The sequence below is a fragment of the Hydra viridissima genome, unplaced genomic scaffold (genome assembly GCF_058129835.1).
Source record: "Hydra viridissima isolate aposymbiotic clone 2 unplaced genomic scaffold, HvirCarnegie_v1 scaffold_7, whole genome shotgun sequence".
NCBI lineage: Eukaryota > Metazoa > Cnidaria > Hydrozoa > Anthoathecata > Hydridae > Hydra > Hydra viridissima.
Window position 1 is genome coordinate 6,588,638 of NW_028324306.1, and position 14,395 is coordinate 6,603,032.

The window sequence follows — 14,395 nt, forward strand, 5'->3', positions numbered from 1 at the left end:
ATACTTTTTTAATATTCTTTTTTTTAGTTTTTACTATAGGTACCCCAAGAAGTCTTTATTACAGAGCACCGCGGAACGGTATTTAACTGAAAGTTCACGCCTTCTTCCTAACCGATGCTGGTAAGAAAGCCATTTATTAGGTAAATCTTGTTCGTTAAAAGATTGCGATAAGAAAAATATTTAAGTACTAAGGAATATAAAAATATAATTTTTTTAAAAATTTATTGTAAATTATAAATCGAAATATATAAAAATAAAAAAATTAAATATAAGAACAATGTTTAATTATCAACTAGATGGTTTATTTTTTTAATTTACAACAAAGTTTTATCGAAGCTCCGACTTTTTCTCGACTCCGACGGAGTTTTTTCTCGATTTTTCTCAATCCGGTTTTTCTCGATTTTGGATCCTCTGCATCTCATTATGTCCTAAAGGTGCTCTATTGGGTTGATAATTGGACTGCAAGCTTGCCACTCCAAAACTTGAGTATTAACATTGTTAAGTATTCAGTAAGACTATGTGTGGTATGTGATCTAGCATTATCCTGCATAAGAAGGAATCCTTCTCCAATGTACGGTGCAAAAGGTACCACAAAAAGTTCTAGAATGTCTGCTATGTATCACATTAATGCAGTTTTTTTTTAACATTTAAGCTTATAGGCTTTCGGTCTACCTTTTTGCTAGGAAAAATTTTACAAAATAACATATTTTACATTTTCATACTTTAGAATGAAAGTATTTCTTGAATAATCTTTACATTCTCTTCAACAAGTAAAACTTAATTATGTACAAAATGAGGCTAATAAATTACAAAGTTATAAACTAGTTATAAGGTTGACTGTAAAATTCAACCGTGTTATGTTATAAGGTTGACTGTAAAATTCAACCGTGTTATGTTATGACACTAAACTACTGAGACTTTTTAAGAGAGTGTTTCTTTTCTTTAAATAAGTGAATATTTCAAATTCAACATCAGGACGTCTAATAAATGCAACTCTGATTTGATTTGCATATCTGATATCTTCCTTATATGATATCTTTGTTATGAGATCTTCCTTAGTATCGCTAATACAATATGGTTTTTACTATGCAGGTGACCACTAAGTACCGGTTAACAAACAACGAAGAAAATTACTTTTGGCATAGAGTTAAATCTAATATTTAATTTGAATTATAGTTTCATGATTAATTTAATATTTAATCTAACATTTATCTTTTAATAAATTATTATTTTGAAACACTTCCTCATTTTTATGTTCAATGTTTGTCGTGTTGTCATTATTTAATGTCTATGATTGTGTTAAAAATTAAAGTGAATATCATTTAAAAGAAATAAATTTGATATCAACGTGAAGTAAAAAAATAGCCAAGGCCAAAAGGTTTACGCTAAAAATGATGAAAAATATCCTTTACACACCCATTACTAAAAGGTTCTGTTTCCCACACTCTTTGCACCTTTCTAAAGACTTAAGCGATATACACGCCCCTTTTACTAACTTAAATACTTTATATGTAAATATCCAATTAATGACCGCATTTAACTTAGAAAGGTCAAAACGAGTAACGAGCTATATACTCATGTAAAATAAAAAACACCAAACAATGATGTGTTTATAAAATAACATTTGATAGATGTGTTTGTATTTCATTCGGTCAAATTTTTTTTTAAATAACTCTTAAGCCGTAAGAAACTAAATTCCATAAGAGTTTAACCAGATATTTACTTCGCACCATTGTTAAGATAATCAGCGTCAAAATACTTCTTAGCAGTTGACTTTTGAAACCTAATTGTGGTCTTGCAATCGATGTATTGCTTGCCTTTAAACTCCACAACGTAATTATCACCTTGCAGAGGATCGGAGATCTTGTCTCCTAAATACAAAGGATTACCAGATATATCGCGGATGGTGATGATCGCACCCATATCCAGAATCGCTTCTGGAACGCTGTGAGGAATCTCATCAAGTTCCACAACCTTAAACAAACAGTATGAATAGAAGTTATCAAAACTACATCAAAAAGAGGCAACACTGAATACCAAATAAAGTTCTCCTATCAAATTTGAAACAACAATTCACAAGCTGCCATTCATTAACAGCAAAACACGACAAAACTGAAGCAAATCATATTGCAGCGTTTTACCTGGTGAAAGTCTTCGTGTTTGGTGATCACATGCGAGATAAAAGCACGTTTCTTATCTCCGTACAAGAAATATTTCTGGAAAGCCGGATACTCAATAAAGGGTGCTGATTTCGGATCTTCTAAATGCTCGTAACGGAACACTTCATCCACAACGAGATTTACTGTGCACAAATAGCTGCTCTCTGGGCCAACTTTAAAAGCAAATTTTTAAATGATCAACTAATTGCATGGAAGTAAAAATAAAAAGAATAACTTTGACTTTACTTAAAACTACATTCTTTACTTTCATAAACTTCCATCGCAATATCAGATGAGCTTCGCAGCAAGCCCATCATCGTCGTTGGATCTCTTGTCTTGCAGACGTACGTCGCATTTTTATTGGTTTTAGAACTAAAGAGAAGGAAGAATATTGTTCACCAAACATTATTTAGATCTTTAAGAGAAAAGATAAAACCAACACTATAAAAACACAAAGAGTAAAGAGACAACTAAAAAAATGACGACAAAACAAACATTGTGAAATGTGGAAGCTGGAAAAACTTACATAAAATCAGCCCTCTCTTCAGCGTTTGTTGCTTTCATTGTTAGAACAACGTTGTACTGAAAAGATTTGTTGGTGAATGACGGCATGTAATCGAGGAACACTTTATCTTCATTCTCCAGCATTCTCCCACTTATTATAAAACCATGAAGAGCTGGAGCGTCACCCAGCGGGCCAGTCAACTAATAGAAAGAAAAAAATGCGACATTTGTGTGAAAAATAACAGCAATTCACAAAATTTACTTCTCAATGAAGACTTTTAAAATACACCGCAAAGTTAACGCACCACTTATACATTTTGATTTATTTTAATTCTCGTCATTATTATCATATATTTTGACAAACATTAAGAATGGAACACATGAACACAATTATTTCGATGATAATTATAAAATTGACTTTGAGGACGGTGGAAAAAAAAACTAAAACCAAAAATATGGTTCGTTTAACAAAATAAAGTAAGATGATTATTATTGTTAAGCACACTAATACAGCTTAAATTGAAACATTTTTGACTTATCAATAGCTAGTGTTACCACCTCTTGATGTTATTGCTGCCTGACAGTGTCGTGGCTTACTTTCTATTAGAGATCTAATCGTTTCTTGAGGGATATCTTCCCACACGCGGACAAGACTATGTCGCAGCTCGTCAGGCTGTTAGGTGGTGGATTTTGGCTTCTAACACAGCGTCTCATTATGTCTCAAAGATCCTTTATCGGGTTGATATCTGGACAGCAAGCTGGCCACTCCAAAACTTGAGTATTAACATTTAAGTATTCAGTAATAATATGTGTCATATGTGGTCTAGCATTATCCTGCATAAGAAGGACTCCATCTTAAATGTACGGAGCAAAAGGTACCACAAAAGGTTTTAAAATGTCTGCTATGTATCATTGAGAAGTCAGACGTCAACTATCAACAATAAAAAGCTCTGTGCGAGCTGCTAAAAATATTATGCCCCATACCATCAATGAGATGCTTCCATATAAAGTGTTTTCTCGAATGTCACAAGCGAAATGTCTTACATTTGGTCTTCTGTACACTCTTGGGCGGCAATCAGAACTTACTAGGTAAAACCTTGTCTCATCTGTAAATGAGACAATCATGTATTTCCCAATTCATATGGTCTACAGACATTTAAAGCACAAAGTCTTCTACATATGATATCTAGACTAACAGTAGTTCCATGAACCTCAGCAAGTTGTATGTAGAGACTTTGTGCAGTAGTGAACAGTTGTCTCAGTGTTCGAAGCGTTAAAAATCGGTCCTCTACGACAATGGTAGCTCCTGGTCTGCCTTGGCCAAGTTGTCTAGCGTGGTTATTGGTCTCTGCAGACCTTTATAGAACCTACAGAATGTTGTATGAGACACTCCAAATCTTCTACTAAGTTGGCGATTTGTTAATCCTTCATTGGACAAAGTAACAATTGCAACACATTGATCACGACTTAAATTTCGTCTAGAATGCTGCATTGCTAACAAATGTGTTGCTCAAATAACAGTTACCTTTTCTACTGTTAAAACAATTTAAAACCAATACATACTTTTCTTCTAGAAGTGAGGTTTAATTTCAGCAAAACATGCTACTTATGAAAAGCTGTTATAATTTGGAAATTCAATAAACATTGTAATCATCTTTGATAAATCCAGAAAACACATAATATTTTTCAAAATAACTCGAAATTTATATGTGGAGCGTTAATTTTGTGGTTAGGTCTATATATATATATATAAAAATCAAAAATATTATTGACTTCCAGTAATTATTCATTTTCCTTAAGGATAATTTAAAAAAATATACAAACTAATTAATGATAAAAATAATAAAGCATACTCCTCCAATACTATTCAAGATGCTGTTTCTGAACAGCTTTGAGATCTCTGTAACATAAGCCTCGCTTGCTTGGAATGGATTCATAGCGGTGTTTCGAAGAAAACCTATCTTTGTCACGTTGTCGTTCAAACCGAGACGTTGCTTTAATTGAACAAATGCTGCACCATATTTTTCTTCTTCAAGTTCAGATTTAGTAAGAAACAATGGTATACGTTTTGACGATTTGCCAACAGTACCTTAAAATCCAAGTGTTTTTGTTACTTTATCATATAAATGGAAAAAAATCAAGAAATAAACAAATACTTGTGCAATCATGGATTTGAAAAAGAGCAAGCTTAAGTTATGTGCGTCCAATAAAAAAAATTATGAACTTATTGTTTCTTATTATAAAAATTTTTAACAAACTAGGCTATAAAAAAAAGTTAAATACACAAGATATTTTAAAAACCTTTTCTTCTCAATTTTTTATAGGAGAATAGAAAATGCTGCAAGAAAAAATAATACCATTTAATTCGCTGAAGATAATGGATTGAAGTTCGTTACACAAATTCGTGTCAGTATTTCCCTTTGGGTTTACTGTAAATGTGTTAATCAAAGCATCAGGTCCTACTTGTGTAAGGAAACTCATTGCATCTTTGTCCTGCAAAAGAAATTGAAAAGTGTTTGATAAAGTGTTTCAAACAAATGTAAATATTGGTATACTCTTAACAACTTCGTTTAAAGAATGACAACCACAACAATCAAATGTGGAGCAAATATAAACACAGCACCAAAACAAAAATAAAAAAAAGTTTAAAAAGATAAAAATAGCATCAGCATCATTACAAACATACATACTTACATTCATACACACATATTCATATCTAGCAAAAATAGATAATATGGTAATTCAACACATCAACTACTAATTTATCTACTTTTATAAACAAAATATCTTCATATTTTTTCTATTTCTAGAAATACCTTTGCCAAGTCCCTGTTATCTTTGCCTAATATTCGAGCTCTTATAAAGCTCTCTGCACTCTCAAAGCCCTCTGGAAGCACAAATCCTTCTGGAATGTCAATAAAGTTCAAGCAAACAAAATCATCAAAAGCTTGTGCAACAGTCATCCACATGCAATAAAACAGCTTTGCACCAAGCTGGCATTGTCCAAGTATACGACCAAGACCAGTTTTGTCTAGACCAAGAACCTTTAAACAAGGTAAAACAACTGTCAGTCAAATCTAAATATTATTCCAAAAATATAACCTGTGTAAAAGGTCATCTCACTGAACATCTTCACATACCCTGTGAGCTAGCAGTACACCTGAAGCAGCAGCTCCTGGCTTAGAGCCTTCTAAACCATAAACACCAACTGAAATATCACTTTCACTGTGAAACACTTCTGGAGCTTGCAACGTGATAAACCCTTTCATTACACCATTTCTATATGCCAAAGCACCAGCAGGATATTGACAGAATCCAGATTTGTGAGGGTCAATTGTCACTAATCAAACAAAAACAAAAACTCAGAAGGAAACATTCAATCAACTGAAACTGCTATAAATAAAAATATAATAAATAGCTCATAACAAAAGAAACGAAAAAAAACCAAAAAACCTGTGTCAGCCAACTTCACAGAGTTATATTGCCTTGCAGCATAGTCAGATAATGGAATTTGAGGAACATAACTTTCGCCAAGATCCTTTAACTTACAGACTCGATGAACATTTGGTTCTCGCAACATGGTTAGCAGATAGCCTCCCCAGGCTGCATCTGCATGAATGGTGAAATTAAGACCCTGATTTAAAAATCAAGAAACATTTTTAAAAATAGAAAAAACAAAAAGATTAACAAAGACAAAATAATAATAAAAGCACTGAAATACTTTGAAAACCATTTTAAAAACCATTAACTGGCCTAAATGCTCTTTCTAAACATATTCCAATCTTTCCAACATAAAACTTTCTTTCTAATATAGTTTAGTCCTTAAAGTGAAAGAAGTTCTAAAAATATAGATTCATCATTATGCAAAGTACCTACCCGTGTTTTAAATTCTTCTCTCATATTATACATTTCTAGAATAGGATCAATAGCACTCTCTTCAGTTGAACCAATAACAGCCACCACAGTTATGACAGGGGTCTTTGATTCTAAATGACTTTCCAACTTCTTTCTCAAAACTACAAAATGTAAGCCCAAGTGTTCAATAGTATAATTAAAATCATAAGTTAATTTGAAGAAGTAACGTTAAACCTAAGCTTTTTTTACAAACAGAACCAATTACCTTCCAGGTCCACTCTACAGTTACGATCGACATGCAAAGGAATGATACTTTGATCACCCAACCCTAAAATAGTGGCAGCCTTGGGATAAGAATAGTGACATGTGCCTGGACAAAAAATCACAGGTGAATTCTGAAGCTCTTGTTCGTACATGAATTTGCTCAACCCAATAGACACAACAGAATGTTTCTTAAGTAAACAAAAATACAGCATTACATGAGAAATAAATAGTTATATATTTCACAATTTATAAAGCTAAAAATAGTCATTAACTGCCCAAGTTAAAATAATTATATATATATATTTATTATTACTACTTTTATTATTATTATTATTATTATTATTATTATTATTATTATTATTATTATTATTATTATTATTATTATTATTATTATTATTATTATTATTATTATTATTATTATTATTATTAATAATAATATATGTATCTGTGTGTATGTGTGTGTACGTATATATATGTATGTAATGCTTAAATATATATACATATACATACATATATATATATATATATATATATATATATATATATATATATATATATATATATATATATATATATATTTACATAAATATATATATATGCATATGTATATAAGTATACATATATGTATGCATATGCATATATGTATATAATGGACAAATATATATGTATATATATACATATAAACATATAGATATGTATACAAATGTGTATAAATACATAAAAATAAATACACGCATTTTTGTATATATATGCATGTATGTTTACATGCAAATATACAGTAGCATGCAAAAAATTATAAACAGCTAAACTTTTCAAGTTTTTTCATCATAACTTTTTGACTTTTGACTAAGTATGAATTAAATTTTTAATAATTATTCCTATAATGTAATTATACAGTATGATTTATTGAAAAAAATTATAACTTGTAATGGAAGGAAGAAATTCAAAAAAGTTTATAAACTCCATACCCCAATAAGATAATTCAAATTTCATTAACAAAGATGTACTTATATTAAAATTAATTTATATTTAACTTAACTTGAATTTAAAAAACAATGGGAAAATCAAAGTAATTGTCAGAAGAAAAGAAAAATATTGTGATACGTGCTGTAGAAAAGAAAGTTCCATGTAAGCAAATTTCTGAGCTTTATGATGTCACTAAATCATAAATTAGCTTGCTAGTTAAGAGATGTAGAAACCAACAAACACTTGAAAACAAACATCGTTCAGGCAGGCCAAATGTAAGTACAGAACATCAAGACAGACCTTTGCTAAGTAAATCAAAACAAGCTCCCCACAAAAGTGCTGTCAAACTAAATAGCATTTTGAGCAATAATTATGTTGTTAAGCATAGCATAGATACTACAAAATGCTGTCTGTGTCAGCATAATTTGTTTGGTCATCGTATTAAATAATCGCTCAGCCCAAATGAAATTTGCAAAAGATCATATACATTGGACTTCCAAAGAATGGTCAAAAGTCTTATTCAGTGACAAATAAAAGTTTTGTATGTTTGGTAGCAATTGCATCAAGTACATGAGATGTCTGAAAGATGAAAGAGTTGCTCCTAAATATCAATTACCAACAGTTAAACCTGGTGGAGGCAAATAATGGTTTGCAATCTTTTAGTTATGATTCTAATAGTCCAGTTCATTGCATCAATTATATCTAAATATAATCAATGCAATGAAGTGGAGTAATAGAATCAAGACTGAAAGTACATCAATGCATTGATTATATCAAAATATATACAAATCGATGTATTAATTATATTTAGATAAAATCAAGAATGTTATGCTGCCACATGGAAAGGACGAAATGCCTCATGGTTGGATTTTCCAGCAAGACAACAATCTAAAGCACTGTGCAAATTCTATCAAAGATTTTCAACTTGAAAAAAATTTTTTTAATTTGTTTCTGAAAGTTATGATAAAAAAATTTAGCTGTTTATAAACTTTTTCATGCTATATCTATATATTTTAGAATCTAATATGTATTTTTCTTTTTTTAAATCTAATATGTACTTTTCTTTTTTTAAATCTAATATGTATTTTTCTCTCAGGACTTTGGATATGCATATGCTGGGCCATGTTTATGTTTTTGAGATCTTAGAAAAGAAATAATAGAAATAATAATAATTATAGAAGAAAATTATAGAAATAATAATAATTATAGAATAAAATTATAGAAGGTCATGAGAACATAAACATGGTTCAACATATGCAAATCCATACTCCTGAGAATGCTATAAACAGTTAAAAGAAAGTAAAATCTTTTTGTGAAAGTGTTTCACTGTCTTTGATATCTTAACCAACTATGAACAATATTATTGTAAATTACTGTTTTGGATATGGTTTAGAGACCAAGAAAAACATCTCAAAGAATAGATCATATCATTAAACACAAATCAACTTCAAATGCCAAGAAAACTGCTGTCAAAATAGTATCCAAGTAAAAGAATAAAACCTAATTAGGACTGACAATAATTAAGGACTGATATGAAGATTTTGGTTGCAAAGGTATTAAAAAAACAATTAATCAGCATAAAGAGTAAAAAGGCCTGATTACATTTTGCCATATATAACCTAAATTGAATAACCTAAGATTGGAAAAATATAATTTCCACAGAAGAACAAAACAATAAAAAAAACCATATACCTTGAGTGCAGCATCAATCAAAGCAGTGCTTTCAAGATTGCAATACTCTTTCAAACTTGATGTCAGTTTGCAAACTGTATCTACATTTAAGTTTAAAAGCTGCCATTGACTACATTCTTTTAGAGGAATTTCTGTGTCAAGTTCAGGCACATAAACAGGCATGTTTGCACCATCTAAAAGTACATAAATTTTACAAACTCAAATTTTTTTATTTTAATTTTCAAAACAAAAAAAGCCTGTTTAATATTTAAAACCTTTCATGCAAATAAAAATAAAACAGGAAACTTCAAACAAGTAGTGCTGCATGTAAAACCTTTTTGCATGCAACAGTCCCTTCTGTTTATAGGAATGTCTGTGGTGTATAGTTATAGATTCACCACATCTTGCAATCCAAAATAATAATCAATCTAAAACAACTATCTTTAAAACTAAAACTTAAACGGTTGTTCAAAACAATAAATATGCTGGTTATTGACAGCTGTCAGAGCATTACTATCACAATCTGTTTGCATAACAGACCTTTTAACTTAGCATCAGCATCACTAGCCATCACACAAGCTTTGATAGCCAAAGGATGAAATTTCAGGTTCCTTGCTGACCAGAGGGCTTCAATATTTGCAACAGACCCACAACTAGTTATGTGTGCCCATGGCTTTATTTCTTTTGTGTATGGATATTGTATCAACTGACATAAATGATCCCCAACTTTAATTTCCATTTGAGTTGTGACAGGTGATGCTGATGAATCAACATTGTTTTGATTCCATAACATCCCTGCCAAATATCCCAGTGTAGCTGGCATTGTTGTCTCCCATATCATATGCCCCTAAATCATGAAATATATATTACACTGAAAACATCTGCTTATAATATTGTAAATATATATGTTTGTAACATGTAAGTCTCACCTGGTACCTAGTGCTATAGAATGGAATAGAATCTGTTAATTCATGATTCAGTTCTCCCAACTTATTTTCAAGATCTTTTATTTCTCCACGAAATCCAGGTGATGCTTTAACTTCTTCAGTAATATAACATGGATCTGCAGGATAATAATTCTCTCTGCAGTCCTCATAAAAGTTTAAACTACTTAATACAAGGCGGTTGAAAATCTCTCGATTTTCTGCTCGTGGTCCAAGAAACCAAGCTGCAATAGCATTCCAAGGATCACGATACACATCTGATGATGGTCTATATATTAAAAAGTATTATATAGTTTAAGAATTGAAATATAATTATCTTAATGTGATGCATCACAAAAATCAAAATAGGCCATGAACAGAAGACCAAAAAAACGTAAAGATTTAATATTTTTAGCTTACTATGTTTTACTATAAATTCAATGGTCACTATTATGCATAAAAACATCAAAAGTTGTAACCCTGTATTTTATATTAAAAAATATTTTTAGTTTTTGACTTCTTTGCTTTGCTTTTACATAAAATTTATTTGAGTGAAGGAGTTTTAATGCTTATCTTATCATTTTCACAACATCTTAGTAACAAACTACCAAATTTAAAACAAATTTTGCGCAAATTTTTAGGCATGAACAAAAACTTTTTTAGCAACATTTTTTTCATGTGCTATGGTGAACTGCCTTTGGAAAGTATCATGTGTCATATGATGCAAATATGTTAAAACAGGTTCTAAAATATATATTACTGTATGATTTTTTTAATAGATAACTGACTAGTAAGCGACAGAAAAACAAGATTTTGTTTTTAAAAATGTTTGACAAAATTTTAGCAAACTTAAAAAAAAAAAGCATTTTTTCATTTTAGTGCTTATATTATTAGAACATTTCTGATAGTAAGTTCTAAAAACCAACCAAATGAAGTCAAATGTAGAAAAAATCACAGGATAAAAAAAATATAGATACTTTTAATAAAATGTATGAAATGCAAACTGCAGTTTTAATAACTGAACTAGAAATGCTTTTCTATTCTAAATATAGAAATTTCTTTTTTTTTAGAGATTTCTTTTTTTCTTTTTTTTTTTTTTCTTCATGTTTAGAATAGAAAAGCATTTAATATTCTCCATATTGAATGACTTTTTTTAAATAGGTATTTAAAAAAAGCTTTCCTTTTATTTAACAACTTTTTGAATGATACAACTTTATGGTAATTCAATCATGTTTAATTATTATTAACAACATATATATATATGTGTGTGTGTGTGTGTGTGTATATACATATATATATATATATATATATATATATATATATATATATATATATATATATATATATATATTCTGTTTTCTCATTTACCTTTATATCATGGTACTTTGACAACCAACAAATATTTTAACACTTTTTCTTCACAGAAATAGATCGGTATTTCATTACAATATAGAAGGTACTATTCATTGGTGCAGAACTTATTATTTACTCGCTGAGAGTATAAATTGTAATATGTAATGTGCTCTGCATACATCAAGCAAAGAATAGATATATGGATCAAGTCATTTAAAAATAACCAATTAAGTGCTGCAAAAGAACCTTCCGCATTAGAATAGGCAGCTTCTTTGATAAACCCGACCTAGATACACTATGTCAAAAAAAAATTGATCCCTGCTCATTTTTTAAGTGTGATTTTTATTCAGCAAAGATTTAAACATAATTTTAACTAAATTGTACCAATTAGTTATTCAAGAACTATTAATAAATCAGTATTAAGAAATATTTTTTATATTATTTTTTATACTTTTATGCAATAAGATTTAGATTTATATATTATTTTATTTTATACATATTTTTTTACATTTATTATTTTTGTTAGATTAATTATAAAAAATGAGAGTTGCAGAGGAAATAAGATCACTTATTGATATTTAATGGAAGGAGGGAAAATCACAGTGAAAGTATAAAAGAAATAGTAAAGTCATGTACAGCTGAGCAGTCCATTATTAATAAATACCAAACTACTAAAAAAAATGCTGATAAACCACGTACAGGATGTCTGAGAAAAATTGAATGGTTACATCATCAAGCTACTCTTCTAACAATCATCCACAATCCTAAAATAATTGCTCCATAGCTTGCTGGAATGCTACAAAATGATTGCAATTTAAAAGTGGATCCTGAAACTGTAAGAAGAATCTTAAGAAAAGCTGGATATAATGGCAGAGAACCATTGAAGAAAAACCCTGCATCACAAAGTCAATAATGCCAAACAACATCACTTTGCAAAACTTTATATTAACAACAAGCATTTTGTGATTCGGTCCTTTTTAGCAATAAGTAAAAATTATGTGTTTTCATTGGAGGGATGAATTAGAGTTTGGAGGATACTAAATGAAGCACTAAACTTGTATCAAACAATGAAGCATAGCAGATGAAGTGTTTTAGTGTGATGATGTATGAGTGGTGCAGGTGTAGGAAACTTGGTTTTCATTGATGGAAATACGGATCAACATGTGTATTCAAATATTCTGAAAAATAATCGAAGAAAAGTTATTGGGTCATTTATTTTTTGGCAAGATAATGACCTAAAACATACAGCCAAATGTGTTGTGGAATGGTTTACATTTAAAATGGGCTAACCAACTTCATAAAACACTAAGGAATTGGGTTCTGTTTACAATTTCCGTTGGTTTTTTGTTAAGTGAGTGGAAACATTTTTGGCACAAAAATTTTTATCCACGTACATTTTTTAAATTTAAAATGATGTGTTTTATTTCTTATTCATTGCTTAAAAAAACTTTTTGTACTCCATTTCTTGAATGTCTAATTGGTATAATTATTTGAAATTAACCTTAAATCTTTGCTGAATAAAAAGTAATTACACTTAAAAAATGTGCAGGTTAAACACATCTTCAAGTTTGAAATTCTTTAGACAGATATGACAACAAATCACGTGGAAGCTATGTGGTGTTGAGCCAAAGCAAAGTTCAAATCATCGATTGATACATACAGGTATTAATAACACTACCCATCACATTCAAAGTAGATTTTTTTGGTATGCAATAATAAAAGATATTATAACCTATGTTTCTGAATGTGACCAATGTCAAAAGTTGAAAAACAGGAAACTTCAGTCAAAACCATTGCTAAAAAATATTTTAATTCCAAAAGGTATTATGAAGCAAGTAGGAATTGATTTAACACAACTACCAGAAGTTAATGGCTACAATTATTTGGTTGTATTAGTGGACCACTTCAGTAAATGGGATGAAGCAGAAGTACTTACTGATAAAAACTCTAGAACTGTGGCTTTTATTTTTGTATAAGCAGATATGTTGACATGGTTGTTTTGAAATTCAAAAAGGGTCGTGAATTTGTAAATTAAATTTCTAAAGAACTTTACTCAAATCCTCAAGTTAATAAATTTGTAGAGGGACTGAATCAAACAATTAAACGTTCAAAAGTAGAAAAGGTGCTGGATGAGACTTCTTAGGAATGGCCATACATTATTGATAGTGTTTTGTTTTCATTGAGAATTAGATAAACTAACTTTATTTAGTTGACATAAGTCTACTGGGTTTTCACCATTTTCATTGATTTACCAAAGGGAAGCAATTATTGATTTAGATTGCAATTTAACTGATTTTAATGATAATAACGCTCTAAGCCATGATGATTCCTCCAACAAAAAATAGTTTCAGAAACCTTTCATGCAATAAATAAAATGAAGAATGAACTTTTTGATGAAGCCTATCAAAACATACAAAAATATTAAAAAAAGGCAAAAACTTGATTATGACAGGAGAATTGCTCCAAATTATGAAATTGGCATAAATAAAAAATTGTTGCTAAGAAATAGTAGACGTGATGATAGAAAAGGCAGGAAACTTGTAAAGCCTTGGACAGGACCATACATTGTAACTTCCATTTCAAGCACAAATAACTGTATGTTGAAAAATCGAAAGGGTCAAATTTTAAAAACAAAGTACAACTTGACAAAGTTATGTTTATGTAATGAAAAAATAACTAATGGTGAACAAGAAATCATGT

The 14,395-nt window shown here is 29.8% G+C and overlaps 2 protein-coding genes across 2 annotated transcripts in view; one reads left to right on the forward strand and one right to left on the reverse strand.

The window, feature by feature from the left end:
- Positions 1–1,623: 1,623 nt before the first annotated feature.
- The window catches only part of LOC145184271 (uncharacterized), a 17,387-nt gene continuing 4,615 nt past the window's right edge, over positions 1,624–14,395 (reverse strand). Inside the window, exons 2-15 of the mRNA XM_090094050.1 lie at positions 10,349–10,631; positions 9,960–10,266; positions 9,441–9,613; positions 6,784–6,970; positions 6,540–6,679; positions 6,117–6,297; positions 5,804–6,003; positions 5,480–5,707; positions 5,021–5,156; positions 4,517–4,752; positions 2,686–2,864; positions 2,425–2,531; positions 2,142–2,332; positions 1,624–1,974 (exon numbers count right to left, since the gene is read on the reverse strand). Of these exons, the coding sequence (XP_089950176.1) occupies positions 1,720–1,974; positions 2,142–2,332; positions 2,425–2,531; positions 2,686–2,864; positions 4,517–4,752; positions 5,021–5,156; positions 5,480–5,707; positions 5,804–6,003; positions 6,117–6,297; positions 6,540–6,679; positions 6,784–6,970; positions 9,441–9,613; positions 9,960–10,266; positions 10,349–10,631 (2,803 nt within the window). The 3' untranslated portion in view covers positions 1,624–1,719. The remainder of the gene's footprint in view (positions 1,975–2,141; positions 2,333–2,424; positions 2,532–2,685; positions 2,865–4,516; positions 4,753–5,020; positions 5,157–5,479; positions 5,708–5,803; positions 6,004–6,116; positions 6,298–6,539; positions 6,680–6,783; positions 6,971–9,440; positions 9,614–9,959; positions 10,267–10,348; positions 10,632–14,395) is intronic.
- Positions 12,201–14,395, forward strand: part of LOC149885888 (uncharacterized) — a 2,694-nt gene continuing 499 nt past the window's right edge. The window contains exon 1 of the mRNA XM_090094051.1: positions 12,201–14,395. This exon is cut by the window's right edge and continues 499 nt beyond it. Within this exon, the coding sequence (XP_089950177.1) occupies positions 14,077–14,395 (319 nt within the window). The 5' untranslated portion in view covers positions 12,201–14,076.